The sequence below is a fragment of the Hyposmocoma kahamanoa genome, unplaced genomic scaffold (genome assembly GCF_003589595.1).
Source record: "Hyposmocoma kahamanoa isolate Upper Pololo Valley unplaced genomic scaffold, ASM358959v1 232, whole genome shotgun sequence".
NCBI classification, from domain to species: Eukaryota; Metazoa; Arthropoda; class Insecta; order Lepidoptera; family Cosmopterigidae; genus Hyposmocoma; species Hyposmocoma kahamanoa.
Window position 1 is genome coordinate 9,194,594 of NW_020653750.1, and position 20,373 is coordinate 9,214,966.

Here is a 20,373-nt window from a genome sequence, read left to right on the forward strand (position 1 = left end):
ATCGAAAAATACTATCAAGTGATACATAGTTTATTAGACTTGGTTTAGTTACCATTTCCTACCCTCCATGCAGCTGATTTTGAATTTCATTATTGTGACTAATGATGAACGAGCAAAAGCATTCGACATTACTTACCAAGTTTATTGCATAAAGTAAGGCATTTCTTTTTATGATTTCAAGTGACGGGACGAACAAGTCGTGAGCCTGATGGAAAGCGACACGCTCGTCCATGGCAGTTGCAGTGTCACTCAGAACTGTAATCACAAAGATCCGGGCTTCATCTGCGGCCGTCACCTGAGACGGAATTTGAAAAGTTTGATGTGTAATGTGGCAGTACTTACCTGGACGAACCCTACAGTAGCAGTAGAGCTCCATGTGAAAGAGTTCGTTCAGGGAACTACTGCCACTTTACCTATTTCTGCCGCCAAGCAGTAATATGAGCATTACTGCGTTCCGGTACAAGGGACCTGTTAACTTATGTCAGAGAACAAGAAGTAATGAGAATGGACACTTTACGCCCCTCCCTAGCTTTAGATACCGCACCACGCCCCGCACATTGACGGTCACATTGACTGAAATAAAACAAGGCTGTCGGCGAGCCGTTTTCGCGCTAAAACGGCTTTGATATTTGAATATGGTTTTCATTTATTCATTGTGCAACTTATACGTTAATTGTATCATTGTAAGTTACTATTTATAATGGTTGTGAATTGTGCTGTGTACGGCTGTTTATCATCATCTAAACGGGATAAAGAGAGAAGTTTCTTTCGTTTTCCGAAAGATGCAACGTGTTTTCTTCATTTATTTAGTGCAGAGTTATATATAAAACAGATTTATTATGTCAATGTAGTGAGACGCCATAATTTTGTGAGCTAGTAGACAAAAGTTCTCGAATTTTCAATTTGTATTGCCGATAAATATTACGTCGTGAATATACCTAATTATTAACTAGGTAATGATAAACTTGGACACGCAATTTCAAATACCTTGGTTAGCTTATTTGAAAGTACCTGTTCAAAATATAACATTTTAAATGCTTTTATATATTTTTAAATAAATATCCAATATTATTCTAGTTAGTTAATTAATGATATAATGATATAAAATAGAATATTATATCGATATAAATAACTAATGAACATGTGCAATTATTAAGATTCTATTAATAGAATTAAGGATAACAGATTCGCTAAGAATTTTCGCTATGTTGCCGCTCTGATCACGTAAATGATGGGTAACCCTGCCACTTCACGCACACATTTGCACTTGTGCAGATAGCGCCTTGCTGTATGTAGGCAAATAACTTTCGACAGTCGTATGGAGTGTCCGGGGTGTGCTTATGTCTCAGGGTGACGGGCGCAGTGGCGGTGCCTCTCAGATTTTTATTAAATGCTGTGGCACTGTAACTGTCATGAACAGACGCGTCGCTTACCACCAGGCGCACAACTTGTTCGTCCCGTCACCTGGTTTCATAAAAAAAAAACTTTTAGAAGGAGCTCTACAGCTAGGAAAAGAACAATTTCACAAGACTTCATCGATAATCAAGCGTAAAGCGAAGCAAAATGGGTCATAAAGAGGCGCCTATAACATTCCAGTTAAATTTACAATTTCAGTCGAAACATTGAAAAGGTTAAAAAGGTTGTGACTACAAATAGAAAGATTAATTGCGACTGCTGCGGTTCGCTACAGTCAGCATATTTATAAATAAGAACGTTTTTAATGTGATATGTGATAAAGAGTGTTTCTGATATTTAAATTATGCTGCGTCTGACTTTACAAACCTTTTACAGAGTTTAATTAATTTATGTTATTCTGTTTGTTTTCTGTAAAAGAGAGTCCCAATGTTTTTCTTATTTGTCGCTCAAAGTAAGGTGGGTTCCGGATTACTCGTTCATGCATATTTCTGATGGTTTTACGAAGAGCCCACTAACATACAACCTCCATATAGCGGGCGCAACAAGCGACATTCCGAGAATTTAAATTGCCTTTTCTCTCTTGGCGGCAAAGGCCACTCGTACTAAGTGGATGTCCATTGTAAATCATTCTATTTTAAACCTTTTTCCAACGGACTGTGAGCTTTCCCATTCTTTATTTGATTCAAAATGTCTCTTTCATAATTTCCAATTAGTTTTTCGTCTGATTTTACGATGAACTTCATAATTAAGTAGAGAAATTTGGCTTAGTTGGTAGAAAAACTAGAAGACACAGCCATAGCGCATACGCAGCGCACCGTTTTTTATCGTTGAAGCACTTTATCGTCATAATCCGATACTGGTTACGATGACTGTTTTTGTCAGCCTCAGGCCATCTGTACGGGTTTTAATAACAAGTTTAATAACGATATTACGAATGTTAGTTAGCTGTAGAGTAACGTGGAAAATGGACGCGGCGCGGTGGACCGGCTTCGTATTATTTTTGTCGCTCCATCATGCCTTGGTAAGAATTTAATCACGTCTCAATTGTTTGCGACATACTCGGACTTTGCGCTCTAAAATAAATGATTGGACTCGGTTTTGTATCCACACTCGGTTCTATTTACTGGCTGGCTCTGGAGCTATGAGGTTTATTTAGAAATCAATTCCTGTCGACCGATATAGCTGTCGAGCAATAACTGGGTCGAAAGGAGGTTAGGGGATTATTGTGCCTGTGTCTGCTCAATGTTTATTTGAGTACGAACCTGCATTACGTTCTAGGAAAAATAATAATTGATTACTCAAGGTAAAAGTCGAATTCCACTCAAATTAAGTCGCAAGTAATCTCAAAGTCATACATTTTACTTAGACTATTATAGTGAAGCTAAAAAATGCTAATGTTTTTAGTGTTAAATAGAAATTGTAATACTATGAGTTTTGACAGGAAAAAGTAGTTTATGTATTTAAATGGTTGTTTCTTATGTAAATTATTATTGATACCGGGTGTTCGTCAATGACTTGGGGTAGGTCCACAGGAAATTATTCCAAAAATTAATGTTGTAAAATTCCTTCGATCCGGCAGGATTTGAACAAACGTCTTTTAACAAACCGTGGCAACTAAGCCACGAAACGAACCTGAGGAGCTAATTAATTTTTATGTCCTTCTGGCAGATCTTAGTTTCGATTTTGAAAGACTTTCTTGCCGTAGCGCCATCTTTGAGAAAACCTTTTCTTCACTCAACCAGCAGCTGTCTAGAGATGTCGCTATAATGATTGTAATTAAGTTTATTGGTGTCTCTAAGTGTTCGATCTTTATATTAATACCTATAACAAACTAGTGGAGAAAAAATAATTGAATTAATTAAACTTAATTAATGTTATACGTATATATTTCCAATTAAATTAGCTTCCGTGTATTCAACAGGGGGATCTGTAATATAGTTCCAAATGAATTAATTAGTTATATGAGTCTTGTGATTTCCAACTAGATAACAGATGTAATAATGTGCACAGGTTCGCGGTGATGCGCCGAGATTGTCACTGAATGATGGAAACTCAATTCCTGTTGTCGCTCTGGGCACCAGTCTCGGACATTTGGCTAATGCAAGTTTGTTTTTAATTTATAACTGGTTATCCGCTACTATGTTCGCGCTGAGAATATAATGTATATCATATTCTATTAATAAATTCTTAACTCGAAATAGCTATACTGCCGCCGTTAGTTGAAAGGGCGCTTGTGACAAAAACTCAAAACCGAGTAAATGATGTTTAAAGAAGAAAGAACCAACTTTTCTCTTAGGGTAACTACATACTTTTTCCACCTAGGAAAAAATTAAAATAGTGACAGACCGGCCCTTTTTTTTACTGATGATGGCAGTATACATAACAATACTTACGTAAGTTGACAAGTTTCACATGCCCGCAATTTCACCAGCACCCTGAGCGCCCAAGTTACACGAGGCGAAAGTTTTCGCGCGGCCGCCGCGCGGCAACTGCCCAGTTACCACGCCTTCATGTACATTAATGGCGAATCTGAATTCTGTTTACTAGGCAACAACATTTAAATTCCTCAGAGTAATACAAACGCGCGGTCGCCGCGCGGCCGCCGAGTAGACCAAGTTCAAGCCAGATTCGCTCACGTGTCTCGTGTCGGGACGCTCATTTAAGTTAAAACTAATGAATAGAGCCTATTTTGCCATGACAGTTAGACGCGGCGGTCGCGCGGTGAGCGCGATGAAATTAGTGTCGAATAAATGCGCCCTAACCCAATGCCCTAACCCTTCAAAACCGGAACCGCTCCACTCGCCGATGCAACGCCTGTGCGGCATCGCTCTTAAGCGACACGTCTGTCCATAGCAGTTGCAGTGCCACTCTGGGTTTTAAATCGCAAAGATCTCAGGGACACTGCCACCGCGCCCTTCACTCTGAGACACAAGCTTACAAGTCCCATGTGCTTGTAATTTCTGTACCTGCAAATGTGGCCTTATTACACCATGGGTGCAAAATCCAGTCGTGATGAATAACAAAAATCTAAGCAAATATCTAGATGTATTATAGACATTTCATAGAATTAGAAAGAAGAATTTTACGTGTGGACCGAAAAAGTGCGCACCAGCCCAGGTTGAAAATATTACAAAAAGTCTATGGCTCTTCCCCAAATATTCCTAGTATTAAGTTTAATGAAGTGTCAAGTCTGTACGTGTTGCGCCATGAATCATTTGGTATGTAAGTGCAGAACTGTGTTATTTTCGACTTCATTAACTTTAGCTGTCCACTATGCGGTTACTGTAGGTGATAAATGAATGAAATACTAATACCTATGTAATTACGTGCTTGTTTCTACAACTTTACTTTGTTCGTAACAGAAAGGAATAAGATATCAAGTTGTTCTTCATCACAGTAAATGTGATAACTGTCCCAGGAACAATTAGTTATTTTTAACAGCATGGAACTTTTTTGAAAAGGAATTTTTGTAACTGGTTGTTAAAAGTTACACATGAATATTTATTTAATTATGGCAAAAGTACGGAATGCAAATAGCTAAATTAAATGTAAGGTATGACAAATCGCGCACGGCATTATCATATTTTTCAACACAGGAGAAAAAATAAAGATAATTCATGAAAAAAATACATGATTAGAGGAGACAACAATTATTAAATTATAAATTAAATTGTTGATAAAAAACAACCTAATTAACGAAATTAACGGTTCAAAAAATTAATATTGCTTGCATTATTTTAATATTGCAACACTTTAAAAATGCGGGTGTTATAATTATATAACAAGTGTTGGTTGGTGGTATTTCACAAATAAAAAAGTAATGTATAATTAATTTACTTGGGAGACAGGGAATATTCACTTGTGTTAACACGGGATGGATACGGAGAGAAGGAAAGAATTTACTGCCAGCTCATTTATAATTTTGTCAGAAAACAATCGACAAGAGTGCACCAAGAACATGCAACATGTAAATTCGCGCATCGACGTCTCTCTCGTTAATACTAAAACACTGTCTGGAAACTCCAGACTGTGTAATGTTACATGCTCGTCGCTACTAGCAAGTACTTACGTGAACTAACAATTGCAACGTAGAACAATAGACGCTAAGGCGAAGCTTCAATTGCCACAAGCGCGCTAACTACACATCCTGAAAAACGTCCGAGTGAATTAAGGAGTCACTACAGTTATTAAGCTTGAGCCGGTCAAAAATATTTCAATGTTCATACAATAAAAGCGAAAAATAATGCGCGTTTCACTTCCGCTCGGATCACAACGCACAACGTCATATTCGCTTTTATTACATGGACATAATAGCTTTTCTGACCGGCTCAAAGCTATTCCGTATCGATAAGTGTGGTCACGTCCTTAAGAACATTACTCTTTTATAAAGTCGAATTTAAATGTTTGGTATCTTAATATCTCTAATAAAAAACCGACCTCTAAAGTTCGTAGAATTACATTTATTTGCCAAGTTTTTTTTTAAATCGATTGCTGGAAAGTGCGCGATGCCGGATTTGTCCTCTAGATTGCCACCCTTAGAGGTGGAATATTTTCTTCAAATTAATAAGATCACTACTGAGGTACCCTCTTTCCAACAAAAAAAGAATCATCAAAATCGGTTCACAAATTAAAGAGTTATCGCGTAATATACATATGAAAAAAGTCGAATTGAGAACCTCCTTCTTTTTTTTCAAATCGGTTAATAAATTATTTTAAAGGTTTCAGCAAACTTGGTTTGTGACTTTTTGGGCTTTACGTTTGACACGTTTGGTCACGTCTCTGATACAAACACATGCCACGACATTGCTAGCAGTAGCATTTTGTTGTTGCAATCATTTTTGTCAATATCAAGGTATATTTATTAAGATAATTATCGTGACAGTTGTCAATGACAGACAATTGTCAATGATTCGAATTCTGGTCATGTCATGTCAGAAGAGGATTTGGTATTGGTACGTTTGGTGATTTTAAAAATCTTGCAAGTGGCTAAAACGCTAACCGTGAAAAGCCAGGACCAAAAAAACTTAATAATATTATTGATGGAAAATTTAATTAAAAATTTAAACCAGAAGATATACATAATTTGTTGCTAAGAACCTTACTATACCTTTCCTATGCACTCAATGTAGTTAGATGCTATAACCCTTTAAAATAATACCATTCTGCTATAAACCAACAGGGGGTTAGAATATTGCCGGTGAATCACTCATTAGCCCGTGCCGTGCAGTGGGCACTGGAGAATGGCTACCGACACATTGACACGGCTTCGTTGTATCGCGTTGAGGACGAGGTCGGCTTGGGGGTGCGAAACTACGTCAGGGATAACCAGACTGGTCGTCGTGATTTATATGTCACTACTAAAGTAAGTGGATTTGATTGATCTATTATACGATGAAAAGGGATCATGTTCATGTAGTTCTTTGGTTTTATGATACAGCGACGATGTTACATGTTTGTCTAATAAATGCCTTTTTTGTAGAAAATAAAGGTAATAATAATAACAACAGGTGTTACTCCTAATTATCTCCTCTATAGCTTCATTCATCATCATCATTTAACCATTTTATAAGTCCCACTGCTGGTCACGGTTTCCTCTCAGGCGAGGGTTCAGGCCACAATCCGCCAAGCTGGCCAAAGACGGGTTGGGGACTTCATACGGTTTCCGAGAGTCGTGAAACAAAACAAACAAATTCGAATAAGTTTATAATCGATTTTTCTCGTCACTAGTCGTGACGTCAGACAGACGATTGGCGCTTAAGTTTATTCGGAATGAGCCGGTTTAAATGATTGAATTTAAACAGGAAAACAATATTATATAAATAAATTTAAAAGATATATCACGGGTTTCTTATAACTCCTGCCTTGTGTGTTGTAGTGTACTGGTTTTTAAGAATTTGGAATTATAATAATATTTTGTGTTTTAATTATTAGTATTCTTATAACTATGTTTGTGTTATGTGATTAATCATGTATATATTTGTACGTTCTTGACCATTATGGGCTATACAGAATATCAACGAGACAACAATTCTTCATTGTCCTCTGTAGCTGTGTCATAGACCCATTTGACGTATGTTTTTTTGATACGTTTTTACAATAAGATTCCGGATGTATATAGCACCTATTAAGATTATTATTTCCTAAGCTTAAAAACTACATTAAAAATATTTTGATTAAAAAGTCATATTATAAAGTTAAAGACTACGTGTTCGATAAAGATGTATGGAAAGATAACATGGCTCTAGATTCCACACAAATTTGATTCAAAGTGTATTCCATAGCAAGTTTATTTGAAAAGAGCAAGCAATCCCTAGAGTTTCTTACTCGTTCTTCTCAGGGAAGTCAGCGTAGCGAACGGGCAGTAGCTTAGTGACGTTTTCAAGAGTAAATTTATTTTGCCTATGGAATAAATGACTCTTTGACTTTGACTTTGTCTTTGACTATTACTAATTTGCATATTCTTTTCTTTGCATTGCATGTCAAGTATACTATTTTATTTTATGTGGTTGATGTGGATTCTATGCGAAGAAAAGTTGCTATTGCTAACATTTTTTGCAGCTATGGAATGATGCTCACGAAAGAGATGAAGTGATACCCGCTCTGAGGCATTCGTTAAATGACTTGCAACTGGACTACGTCGACCTCTACTTGGTTCATTATCCAATGGCGTATAAGGTAATATTTTCTGTGATTAGATAGTTTTTTTTGAAACCAGGTGACGGGCGCAGTGGTAGTGCCCCTCAGATCTTTGCGATTTAAAGTTCTGAAGGGCACTACCACTGTGCCCGTTACGTGAGACGGAAGTTCCAAGTTCCATGTGTCTGAAATTTCACCAGCAACTTTACCCTTCTAAACCGATTCAATTCAATTCAATTCATTTATTCATTCGTTATTACAGGTACATGATATAGATGGTAATAATAATTTTATGGAATCTCTGCAATAAGCCAAAGTGCCATACGAAGTCAATTAAATAAAAATGTAATGTCAAAATAATAATAAAAGAAAAATGGATACAATGTCAAAAAACTAATAATAATTAAAAAGTCTAAAAATATTAATAACTAAATGGTACCCAACTGTCAGCATTTACCTATTCTAAGAAACTGTCATTAAAATATTCTTCTATGCTGTAGTAACACTTGTCAATTAATAATTGTTTTAATACATGCTTGAATTGCATTCCACTAAGATTTTTTATTGAGTCTGGAATTTTATTAAATATTTTGGGTGCCATATCAACAACGCTATTTTTGTATAGGGCCGTTTTACATATATTTCTTCGGACCATATATTTCCTGGTACGACATAAGTGCGCTTGTGAACTTACTTTTTCTGGGAATTCACTCAAGTTCATCTTAACAAAAAAGATGCCTCCAAGATGTACAGACATGGGAAGGTTAATAATTTTAGGTCACGGAAAAATGATCGGCAACTGTCAGTGTATTTAATGTTGCATATGGCTCTGACACATCGCTTTTGGGCTCTAAATATAGTTTCTCTGTAGGTACAATTACCCCAGAAAATCACACCATACCTAAGGATAGATCCAACAAAGCCGTGGTAAGCCATTACCACAGTTCGGCGGACCGCAGTTTTCGACAATTTGTAGAGTGCATAGCTAAGCGTGTATAGTTTTGCACAGACCTGTTGCGAGTGAGTTTTAAACGACATGTCCCTATCTACAGTTATACCTAAAATCTTTGTAACATTTACTTTTTCTATAACATTGTCACCACATTTAACTTTTAGGTCAGGTAGAGTCATTCTCTGATTAAAAAACATAATTTTAGTTTAATTTGTGTTGACTTTCAGGTTGTTATTATTCATCCACGTAGCCAGATGGTGAAGAGTAGAGTTTATCTCGTTTAGATAATAATTGTGGTCACCGTTTGTGTTTTCAATAATTACGGTGCTATCATCAGCAAATAGTATCATTGGATAACCACAACTGCTGGGCATGTCATTTATATACGTTAGGAATAGGAGAGGTCCCAAAATGCTACCTTGCGGAACACCATGCTCTACAACTCTACACTTCGATTTGTACTGCTTGACCCAACTGCTATTGATACATACTTGACTTAGCTCTGTGTACTGCTGTCTGTTGTGAAGATATGATTGAATTAGGTTCAGAGCAACTCCTCTTACTCCGTAAATTATTTAACTTTTCTAGCAAGACCTTATGCTCTACATGATCAAACGCACTGGACATGTCCATGAATACTGCACAGGTAGGAATTCTTTGGTCTAGTTTCGTTACAGCCCTACATATTAAGTCATAAATTGCTTTATTTATTGACATATTTTTTCTAAATCCTTTTTGCTCAGTGATAATAATCTTGTGCTTTTCTAGGAACGAGTATAAATTGTTTTGTATAAATTTTTCAAAAATTTTGGAAAATATTGGAAGTAAAGCCACAGGTCTGTAGTTGCTAATATTTTCCGCGTCTCCCTTTTTGAACAAGGGCATAAGTTTTGCAAACTTTAAACTGTCAGGAAAAACTCCCGAGATAAGACTCAAGTTAATTATGTGACATAATAGTAGAGCAATGGAATTAGCCACATATTTTACAGGTATTGTGCAAATATCGTCATAACCTACACTATACGTATTTTTTATAGATAATATAATTTTTAAAATGTCATTAGGTATAGATGGATATTATATATATACGAGTATATATATATATATATATATATATATATATTGAATTCGGATTTATTTTAATATTTATTGGATTACTATGGTCACTGTTATTGGGGGCTATTTGGTCCAAGAAATAATTGTTAAACTCATTAGCAATTTCCAAAGGATCTGAATAACATCGATTATTATAATTAATTTTAGCAATAGGCTCTTTGGGATAACAACACTTACTACGATTAATTACCGAAACGAAGTGATGCTTTTTTTATAAAATGTAAGACATTTGACCTCCATCTCACCTGATGGAAAGTGACGATGAGGTCGACGATGGAGCATGCACACCTAAGTAATACCTATTCACTCTCGCCTTGAAAAGGCCCAAGTTATACCGTTCAGGGAACAAGTCTGCGAATCTTTGGATTATCCTCAACATAAGGTGGGCACCCAGGCATGCGCCCAGTCCCCCGGTGACGAAAAGGAGAAGATGGAATTAAATAGTGCAATTCCATCGCAGGTTCTCCGTGATATATCCTGTAAAATACCGATACGTAGGCAACCTTACGGCGGTGTTCAAGGCTCTGCAGCTTTGCCTCCACTAATTCCGAGTAATGCTAATATTACTACTTGGCGTCAGAAATACGCAAGGATGCAGTACTTCCCTAGACGAACTCTTTCACAAGAGGCTCTACTGCTCTTCTGCTACTAAAATGTGAAAGTTATTTTGGCGCTTTAAAAAGTTTGGATCAAATGGACATACGTTTGTAGTAACCTCTCGATCATACAAGTGCAAAATACAAATGGCCGTTATCAAAGAGGTAAAGTAACATTATATAAGTTGGTAATAATCGATTGCCATTATACACCGCAGTGTTAATTAGTAATTATTGCTACATATTGATTATTTTTTTACACCCCACTGATATATTAGCATATTGTTGTAGAGAGATGTGTACATGAAATTATGGGGCCATAAAACAATGTCATTATTGCCCTGCACATCCTGCAAAAAGAACTTACGTCAAGGAAAACTTCAAAAAGTTTTTCGCTATATTTTCATTTTAAAATTGTTGGAAACTCTTATCTCGGTACAATCTTTTCTGCAGAATCTAGTTTAAAGAGTCGAAGTGTTTTTGCTACGAAACAAAGACGTGCGCCGCCGAGGCAATAAAAACGACAAGAAATATTTTCAAAATTCTGTGACGCGAATTACAAATACTCGAGTATTGTCTTTCGCATTTCTTATACGTAGTAAAACTTGTATTATTGCTTTTATTTCGCTAAGCTTTGTAATGTAAAGTTTCGTAATAAATCGACCTTAAACCTATCGTAGTGCGATCTTTATTAGATATTATAAATTTTTGCTTTACCTTTTTTGACGCTCATCTATCATCACGTCTATGTAGTGAATCTATATGAAAGAAAGAAGAAAGAATGAAAATACATTTATTTGCATAGGTACCATAAATGACTCTACACAAGCAAAAAAAAAACAACACAGATAATCTCATTACAGAGTACTAAAAAAAACGACCTCAAAAGTTCGTGGAATTACATCTATTTGCCAAGTTTTCTTGAAATCGGTTACCGAAAAGTACATGAAACCGGATTCATCCCCTAGTTTGCCACTCTTAGAGGTGGAATATTTTTTTCAATTTTAAATAGGACCACTACGGAGGTACACTCTTTCCAATAAAAAAGAATCATCAAATTCGGTTCACAAATCACACATCGGTTCACAAGAGTTATCACGTAAAATATATAAAAAAATACAGTAAAATTGAGAACCTCCTGCTTTTTTTGAAGTCGGTTAAAAAAAGAAAAGTATATAATTAAAAATCATTCACACAAGTATAATATCATTGCTTCAGACAAATAAATAATTACAAAATCACAAACAAAACGAAAAGTATACCATCTATGAACACGTAGAATGCTGTGCACTAGAACTCTCTAAACAAATTTTATACCGTATCCTATCACATTACAGCATTTTGTTTTCTGCTGTTTTGAAAAATTATGTAATCGTACATAAACAATGATGCAGCTTATATTTATGTTTATAATTTGTTACGTTGTATAGAAAGACGGAAGCATCAGCGAAACGGATTACCTGGAAACATGGAAGGGCATGGAAGACGCCAAGGAACAGAATCTGGCAAAGTCCATTGGTGTCTCCAACTTCAATCTGACACAGATGCAAAGACTCTGGGACAATTCGAGGATCAAGCCTGCAGTATTACAAATTGAGGTAAGTTAATTAAATACATAATGAAAACTAAATTTTATTAGGTCCGTATCAAGTATTCGTTCATTATTCAAGGGAGTTACGAGTTTTCAGATAGCAATCACATACAAGAACAAAAATAGTGCATAAACAAATAGAGGAAAGCTAATTAGAGCGGAAAACGTAGTGTGCCGACGGCTATTAAAAACTTCATTATAACCATTGATTTACAAATATAATAATATTATTATTATCAAATAATAAATGACGATATAGTATACCTACATAACACATAGGTATTTGTATATATAAATATCACTATCCACCTTACTTATTTTTGCCGCCATAATATGATTATTACTGCGTTCCGTTTTTGAAGGGTAAGGGTGCTGGTGAGATTACAGGCACATGGGACTTTTCAACTAATGTCTCAGGGTGATGGGCGCAGAGGCAGTGCACCTCAGATCTTTGCGATTTAAAGCTCTGAGTGGCACTGCAATTGTTATGGACAGGCGTGTCGTTCCCCATCAGGCGCACGACTTGTTCGTCCCATCACTTAGTCATAAAAAAATCTAAATAAACTTATTAATAAATATACTTACTAGTTCATTGTAATTAAATTATGAGTATAGCTATTGGTAGTACAAAATGGTTTATAATTAAATCTGTTTTAGCGTTTGATTTTACTATATTAGTTAGCGTTTAAAAAAAAATAGGGCATCCACAATGCACGAAGTAAACCCAGAATGGCTACTAAAATAGTTTCGTACAAATTGGCAGTACGATATTATATGAAAATTAATATAGCACTGGCCGTTATAAAAGCAATTGACAAAGTTCAAGGCTTGCGACTAGCGGGGTAGTGCGACGTTGTCCCCCAGGAGACAAGCACTCTTCACGGACAGAAAGGCTCGATTGTAGAGGTTAAACTTCATAATGTTAATTAGTTACATAAATATTAACAACAGTTTTACAAGTCATATCCAATTTAGTTTCATTACATATTGAGTAGCAGTAGAGCTGATTTTGAAAGAGTTTATCCAGTGAAGTACTGCCCTGCCACCTATTTCTGCTATCTAGCAGCAACGTGAGTATTAAGCGCAGGCATCGAGTATATAATTAGAAATAGAGACGAAATAAGGGCCATCCATACCTGGCCACTCATAAGGTAAGTGGGCCTTATGTCACTTTTAAATATAAACCTCGTTTGCGCTGAAATCACAAATTAGAAAACTTAAATAGTATAGCGCCAACAATTGATCTGTGTATACGTCTCCGTATATTCCAAAAAAATACTGTGTTTGTTGTAAGATGTTGTACACTAACAATGGGGGCTGTTCCATTCGATAGCTTGGGAAAAATAGCATAACATCTAATTACAAAACAAACGGAATCAATTTTTATCGGTTATTAAATATTAAATACGTAGTTTTGCAATTTTCGTCCATTATAGCAAAGCTCAAGTTAATTATTCGATTTGAAGTAAAACAATTGAGGACACCCGTCAATTCAGACGAAAATCGGGCTGGCCAATCGGAGCGCAGTTGTCACAGTAATTATATGGGAGAATAGTTTTTAAACAAATTAAATGACTATTCGTCTCTATTTCTGATTCTATAGTCGATGCATGCAAGCTAAGCTAAGAAAATGTGTAGTAAGTAGTGACTATACTTACAACAACATATGTAGGATACGTGAAGGGCGGCAGAAGGGCGACATATTTTAAATCTAGCTATTTATATATTTATACGGGATCGTTGGTTTAGTCTAGTTAGCTCGGTTTGCTTAGTTCGCGGTGTGAACTGAAGTGTGAAAAGATGCCACGGCTACGTGAGCTAAGCTAAGTTAGCTTATCTTCGTTCGCGATATAGCCTGCGCATTACTGTTTCGGTTTTCAAGGGTAAGGGTGCCGGTGAATCTACAAGCACATAGTCACACATTTGTCAACTTTATGTCTCAGTGCAACAGGTGCTTAGGTGTATGCGATTTGAAGCTTTGAGTGGCTCTGCAACTGTTAGAGACAGGCGTGTCTCTCACCATCAGATGCACGACTTGTTCGCCCCGTTACTTAATGTTATAAAAGACGAGTGAGTTATTGGTTTTAATAGCTTGTCGTGAGGATGAAATCTTTCAGTTTTTTCTCGTTTTGAAAATAGGCAGCTGTTCATGTGCGAACAGGCAAATAGACATTGCTATTTTGGAAAGGCTCTTCGTTATGAAATGTTAACAAGTCCACATGATATTGCAAAATTAGATTTTTATAATAAAAAGCGATCACAAAAGTTTGTGGAAAAATACCAATTAGTCAAGTTTTATTGAAATGGGTTAGCCGGTTAATTGTTGGTGAAACCAAATAAACCGAATTCATCACCTTATTTTAAACCTTATTTAATACATATTAACAAATAAACCTTATTTTATATTGTAAACCTTAATATTTTTTCAAATTTAAATGCGACCACTACAGAGCGTCATTCAAAACAAAAAGAATAATCCAAATCGGTTAACAAATGTCGATGTAATCGCGTAACATACAAGCACATAGTCGAATTGAGAATCCGTCCCTTTTCTGAAGTCGGTTAATTAGTGAAACAATAATCATTATTATAATGGTGCTCGGTTTAAGGTCGTACACAACGCTGCCGTGTTTACGATAAGAACAGTAAGCACCTAGTTACAAGAGGCAAAAGTTTTCGCCGGACGCGTCTTATAACCACGCTTTCATGTGCATTAATGGCGAACCTGAATTATGTTTACTAGGCAATAATATTTAAATTCCTCTGAATAATACAACCGCGCAGTCGCCGAGCGGCCGCCGCGCGGTCGCCGAGCGGAGTCCGCGTTGTCGCCGCGCAGCGACCGCGTGCATCTAACAGTCATGGCAAAATACGCTCTATTTACTTAGGTTTTACGTTTTAACGTAAATGAGCGTCCTGGGCACGCGGGCGTGACTGGCTTGAATTTGATCTACGCGGCGGCCGCGCGGCGGCCCGGTTGTATTATTCAGAGGAATTAAAATGTTATTGCCTGGTAATTAGAATTCAGATTCGTCATTAATGTACATGAAGGCGTGGTAACTGGGCAGTAAGTCTATAATATGTATGTATTTCAAACGTACTTACTGTTATTATTGCAAGCACGGCAGAACGGTTCTGTATTCATATAGAAGCCTTTGCACATTACTACACAAAATTATTTTCCTAAATTTATATGGCCAAAGATTATTTTTTGATGTTGCCAGTCGATATAGTGTGCCAAACAATATAATGTGTTAGACAACAACACCAATTACTATGTACAACAGTGGTGAGTACAATTAAACTCCGGGACAATACTCATATCCACATCAGAAACAATTTAGAAAAGTTAGTTTCTCAAATTGATCCTACCGGGAATCTAACTCGGTACCTCCTCATCGATCGAGGATACAATAATAATAAACCTTACAAATACGATAATTAAACGTCATTCACCAATTTCTTTTAGAGATTTTTGTAAACTATTGCGAAATGACGTGTGTTACAATGTGGTCCGAATATAAAATCTCTTTGCATACTTCCTCAGTATTCTTTTTATGCGGTTTTAAAATACGAACATTTTACAATGCAATCTCCTTAGTGCGGTTGATCTGGAACCATAGAGTAATATATAACACATATTACAATAAAGTATGAATCTTATTTTAGATGACCAAAATGTAAACAAAGCGGAAAACCGAGCAAAAAAATAATATGATATTTTTCTATTTTTGACGATAATAAACGTTTAGAACGCTTTTCAAGCTGTAATCTGATAAAACTTAGAACAATTCGCATATTGCAATTTATATTTCCCTTAATTTCATTTAAGACAATAAGTATAATAAAGTACTATGTTTATGCTTGTAAATAATTTGATGTCACTGGTAACACAATCGGAATAAAAACATTCTTTGTGCCGCCATGTCGTTGTATCATAGATGTCATTCGTGCTTCGTTTCTCGAATGCGAGTGTTTTCTTGTCTCTGTCCGTAGTGCGTTTGATGAATTATTGTGTGGTTTTTATAGATTTTGTTTATTGTTAATATTTTGTAATGTATAATTAAAACTGTGGAAAATGAGAATATCCCCTTTTTCAATACCGTTAAAAATAAAGAAGGTTTAGCACATCTGCTTTCCCACTTTGTTAATGACCTTCCGTGATATTTCTTTGTTTACATTTTCGACATCTAATTATGATAGCTACTATATTATATAATAGCATAAGCAAGTATTTTCAGCCTGTAGTTACGTATTGTATAATATTGGTGTAATTATTCTAGTTTTGGCTATGTCACAGCTTAATAATTCTTGAAATTGTTGCACTATATTGAATTTCCGATAATTTATTGTGAACAGAGCGCTGTTGAAATTTGAAGTCGTCTCCTTGAAGCGTCATAATATTATAAATTATAAAATCACATTTACTGGATGGAAATTCAGAGTATTTGCTTTATATAAAGCCATTTTTATGATTCTATAAGCCATAAAAATGGAACTTTTATAGGCTCATCTCGTTCTTTAAGGTTTGCTTAGACTAATTTAAGATTTAAATATACTTAGTGTTCGGTCTTTGTATTAATAATTATAACAAACTAGTGGAGTTATTTCACAAAAATAACAATTGACTATCATGGTGCATGAAACATTTAATAAACTTAAAAATTACAATTACTAAAGCGACATCTCTAGTCAGCTGTAAAGGTACTTCGCTGAGTGAAGAAATAGATTTCTTTCAGATGGCGCTACGACAAAATGTCGTTAAAAAAAAACAAAGATCTGAAACAAGCAAATAGAACAATTCGTAAGGGCACGGTTTGGTTACGGCCTCAGTAGCCGAATGGTTACCATGGACTGCCAAGCCGGACTGCCATGCCGGACTACGACGCAGAGGTCCCGGGTTCGATTCCCGGGCCGAATATAGAAGCCGGGAGAAATATCTGTACGGCCTACATTTATTTCCCTTGTCAGTTTGGGTGTAATTTTTGATTGTCTATGTATGTATCCATGGCACCCGCGACCCAGGGTTTCCCTAGTGCGGGGCTATATTGAGTGTGTGCGTTGTTGTTGTTGTTATTGTTGCTGGTACGAATCCAGCCGGATTTTTTTTTTTTTACCTTTGTATTAATAATTATAACAAACTAGTGGCGTGATTACACAAAAACATTGAATATCATGGTGGTCAAAGATCGTGACATTCAATAAATATTAGCAAAAAATAGTTTACCAACAGAAAAAAATAAGCACAGGGACCTTATGAGTACAGGTCGTGATTTCAGATCAGCCCGTGGACAGGGTTGTCAGAGACAGTTGTCACGGAATTCATCGGGTGCCTCGGGTGAGCGGCCTCGGGTGTACGTAAAGCACCTTCCCTATTTTCCAAATACGTACCGGAGCTGTTGGCACGCTCACTTGCCGTTATGCATTGCACAACTAACGGTTGCCACCCCTAAGCCGTTGAATTTCAATCAACTACCTACTTTCCTCGCTGGTAACGGAGCTGTCCAGCTATCCACTTCCTATTATATTATATTATTTTCTATATATAGGTGAATCCGACGATAACTCAAGATGAGCTGGTCGATTGGTGTAAGGAGCATGGCGTGGTGGTGATGGCGTACAGCCCGTTCGGAGCCATTCTTGGGCGAAAGCAGGACGCTCCTCCCCCGCGTACCACCCACCCCACATTGCAACGTATTGCTACTAAATACGGAAAGACTGTACCTCAAATACTGATTCGCTATCTGGTAAGTAGTTTTGCTTTTAAAAATAATTGCATCATAAGAATATAAAAGAAACAGTGGTCGAGTAAAGAAAGGCTTTCATAGATTGCAATTGACAGGCAAAAAATTCGTTAAAACGAACATTACTCTCATGTTTCGTCAGAGTTGAACCGTCTGATGAAACATTTAGGCGCTAGCTGAAAAACCTTTTATTGCAAAATCCTTTATACTCTGTAAATGAATTTAATTTATGGACTAAAAATTGTAACGATATTGAGTATTTTCTATTTTATTCTAATTTTTACCGCATTGACATACTCTTGTATAATTGTTATCAACTTATGACGATCCTTGATGGAAAATGATATTTGATGTGTAATTTAATGAAAACAATATTATATAATGAATTGTTAATTTTGTAATTATTGTGTATTTTTCTTATAATTTTAATTTTTGTCTGACGATCTCAATACAATTTCTTATACTTTGACAAGTAGTGCAATTTATACTGTAATAGGAAATGAAACTATTTTTCCGGATTTAAATCGCGTATATTTGTTGACAGTCAACCGTGACCATGGGACCTGTAAAGGGCCCGAAACGTCGGTTTGTTTGAAAAAACAAATATACGCGATTTAAATCCGGAAAAATAGTTTCATTTCCTATGTGTAACAATCGCGAAAACCTAAGAACTCGATATTATACTGTAATGTTATATTTGAGAAATAAATGAATCTAAATCTGAAAAAGCAAAAAACAAAGATCTTTAAAAATGCATCGAGAAATTCGTCAAGTCTGCTGACTCGATCTGTACCCTAGTTGGTAGACCAGTTGCCCTAGATTCGCATACAGACACAGGTTCGCGTCCTGTCAGATCGAAGGAATTGTTCTTTGTGTTCGACTTTTGTATTAATAATTATAAAAGAAACATTAATGACAATATTTAGAGATACAACTCAACTGTTGCAATAATTACTTTCGAAAAAACGAGGAATCACTTTTGTTACCCACTTACATTTGTTTGAAAACACTCGCACTTAAGATACCAACGAAAGATTAGGCAATACATCAACAAGGTGCGATCTAAAGATATCTTAAGATATATTAAGTCCTAAGTTGTAATATTAACTTTATTGAATATCACGATGTTTTACTTACCATGATTTTCAATTATTTCTTGTGAAATGACCACTAGTTTGTTATAATAATTAATGATTAATTACTGTTATAATTAACACTAAGAAAAATTCCTTCGATCTGGCTGGACACGAACCAGCACCTTCAGCTATTGTGCCTGACTCTCTCCCAACTGAGCTACGGAAAAAACCAGCAGACCGTAGCAGTTGAGCTCCTTATTAAAGAGATTGTCCAAGGTAGTACTGCCATCTTAACTATTTCTGCCGCCAAGGGTAAGGGTGCTGGTGAAATTACAGGCACATGGAACTTGTCATTGTACGTCTCTCTCTTCTCTTTCCTCTCAGATCTTTGCAATTTAAAGCTACAACGTTACGGACAGGTGTGTAGTATATCATCAGGTGCACGACTGTTCGTCCCGTTACTAGATATTATAAAAACAAAATGTTATGAATCTTTCGATGAGTTTGTTGCAGATCTTTGTTTTTAGATTTTAACGATTTTTTTTGCCGTAGCACCATCTGTGAGATATCTATGAAATTTTTTTTTTACTTTTTTCTTTACATATTCATCAGTAAATCTAGTATTACAAATACTACAAGGAACGTAAAATATCGAAATCTTTTAATTTGTAGTTGGACCGGAATTTAATACCCATTCCTCGCTCCACAAACAAAGAGCGCATCATACAGAACATCGATGTATTTGATTTCAAACTAACCCCCGAAGAAGTCACTGAGATGTCTGCATTCAACAGCAATTATAGGCTCCGAGTTCCAGCCAAGTGGTACCCACATCTGCATTTTCCATTTGAGAAAAAGAACTTGACTCAAGAACAAATATATTACATTATTGAACACAGTTTAGAAGATTAAATGGCAATTTCTGTATAAATGACCACCAATATGATTTTTATTTACCACTACGATCTGAACATTTGACGGCCTCAGTGGCGTAACGGTTTACACTCTGGACGCTGGATGCGGAGGTCCCGGGTTCGATTCCCGGTAGGACCAAGTTGGGAAATGAACTTTTCTAAATTGGTTCTGGTCTGGGTGTTCTGCGATGTGCCCCAGAGTGAATTCCGTTGCTCTGGTACTCAAAGTACAGTGATTTTCCTAGCTTGGGACCAGGGAATTGGTGTGGTTGTCTGGCGCATTATTTATTTATTTGACATGCTAGTAATAATGTCTTCCCATGGTTAATGGA

At 36.2% G+C, this 20,373-nt stretch overlaps 1 protein-coding gene across 1 annotated transcript; it reads left to right on the plus strand.

The window, feature by feature from the left end:
• Positions 1-2,382: 2,382 nt before the first annotated feature.
• LOC113228528 (aldo-keto reductase AKR2E4-like) lies at positions 2,383-20,062 on the plus strand. The gene is made up of 7 exons (XM_026461870.1): positions 2,383-2,437; positions 3,427-3,520; positions 6,596-6,778; positions 7,975-8,091; positions 12,147-12,314; positions 17,857-18,054; positions 19,800-20,062. Exons 2-7 carry the CDS (start codon positions 3,458-3,460, stop codon positions 20,037-20,039), a joined length of 969 nt encoding a protein of 322 aa, XP_026317655.1. The 5' UTR covers positions 2,383-2,437; positions 3,427-3,457; the 3' UTR covers positions 20,040-20,062.
• The last annotated feature ends 311 nt before the right edge of the window (positions 20,063-20,373 follow it).

Coding starts and splice junctions, on each gene's coding strand:
- LOC113228528 (XM_026461870.1), top strand. CDS start 3,458: ATGATGGAAACTCAATTCCTGTTGTCGCTCTGGGCACCAGTCTCGGAC. Junction 3,521..6,595: donor CGGACATTTGGCTAATGCAA/GTTTGTTTTTAA, acceptor ATAAACCAACAG/GGGGTTAGAATATTGCCGGT. Junction 6,779..7,974: donor ATTTATATGTCACTACTAAA/GTAAGTGGATTT, acceptor CATTTTTTGCAG/CTATGGAATGATGCTCACGA.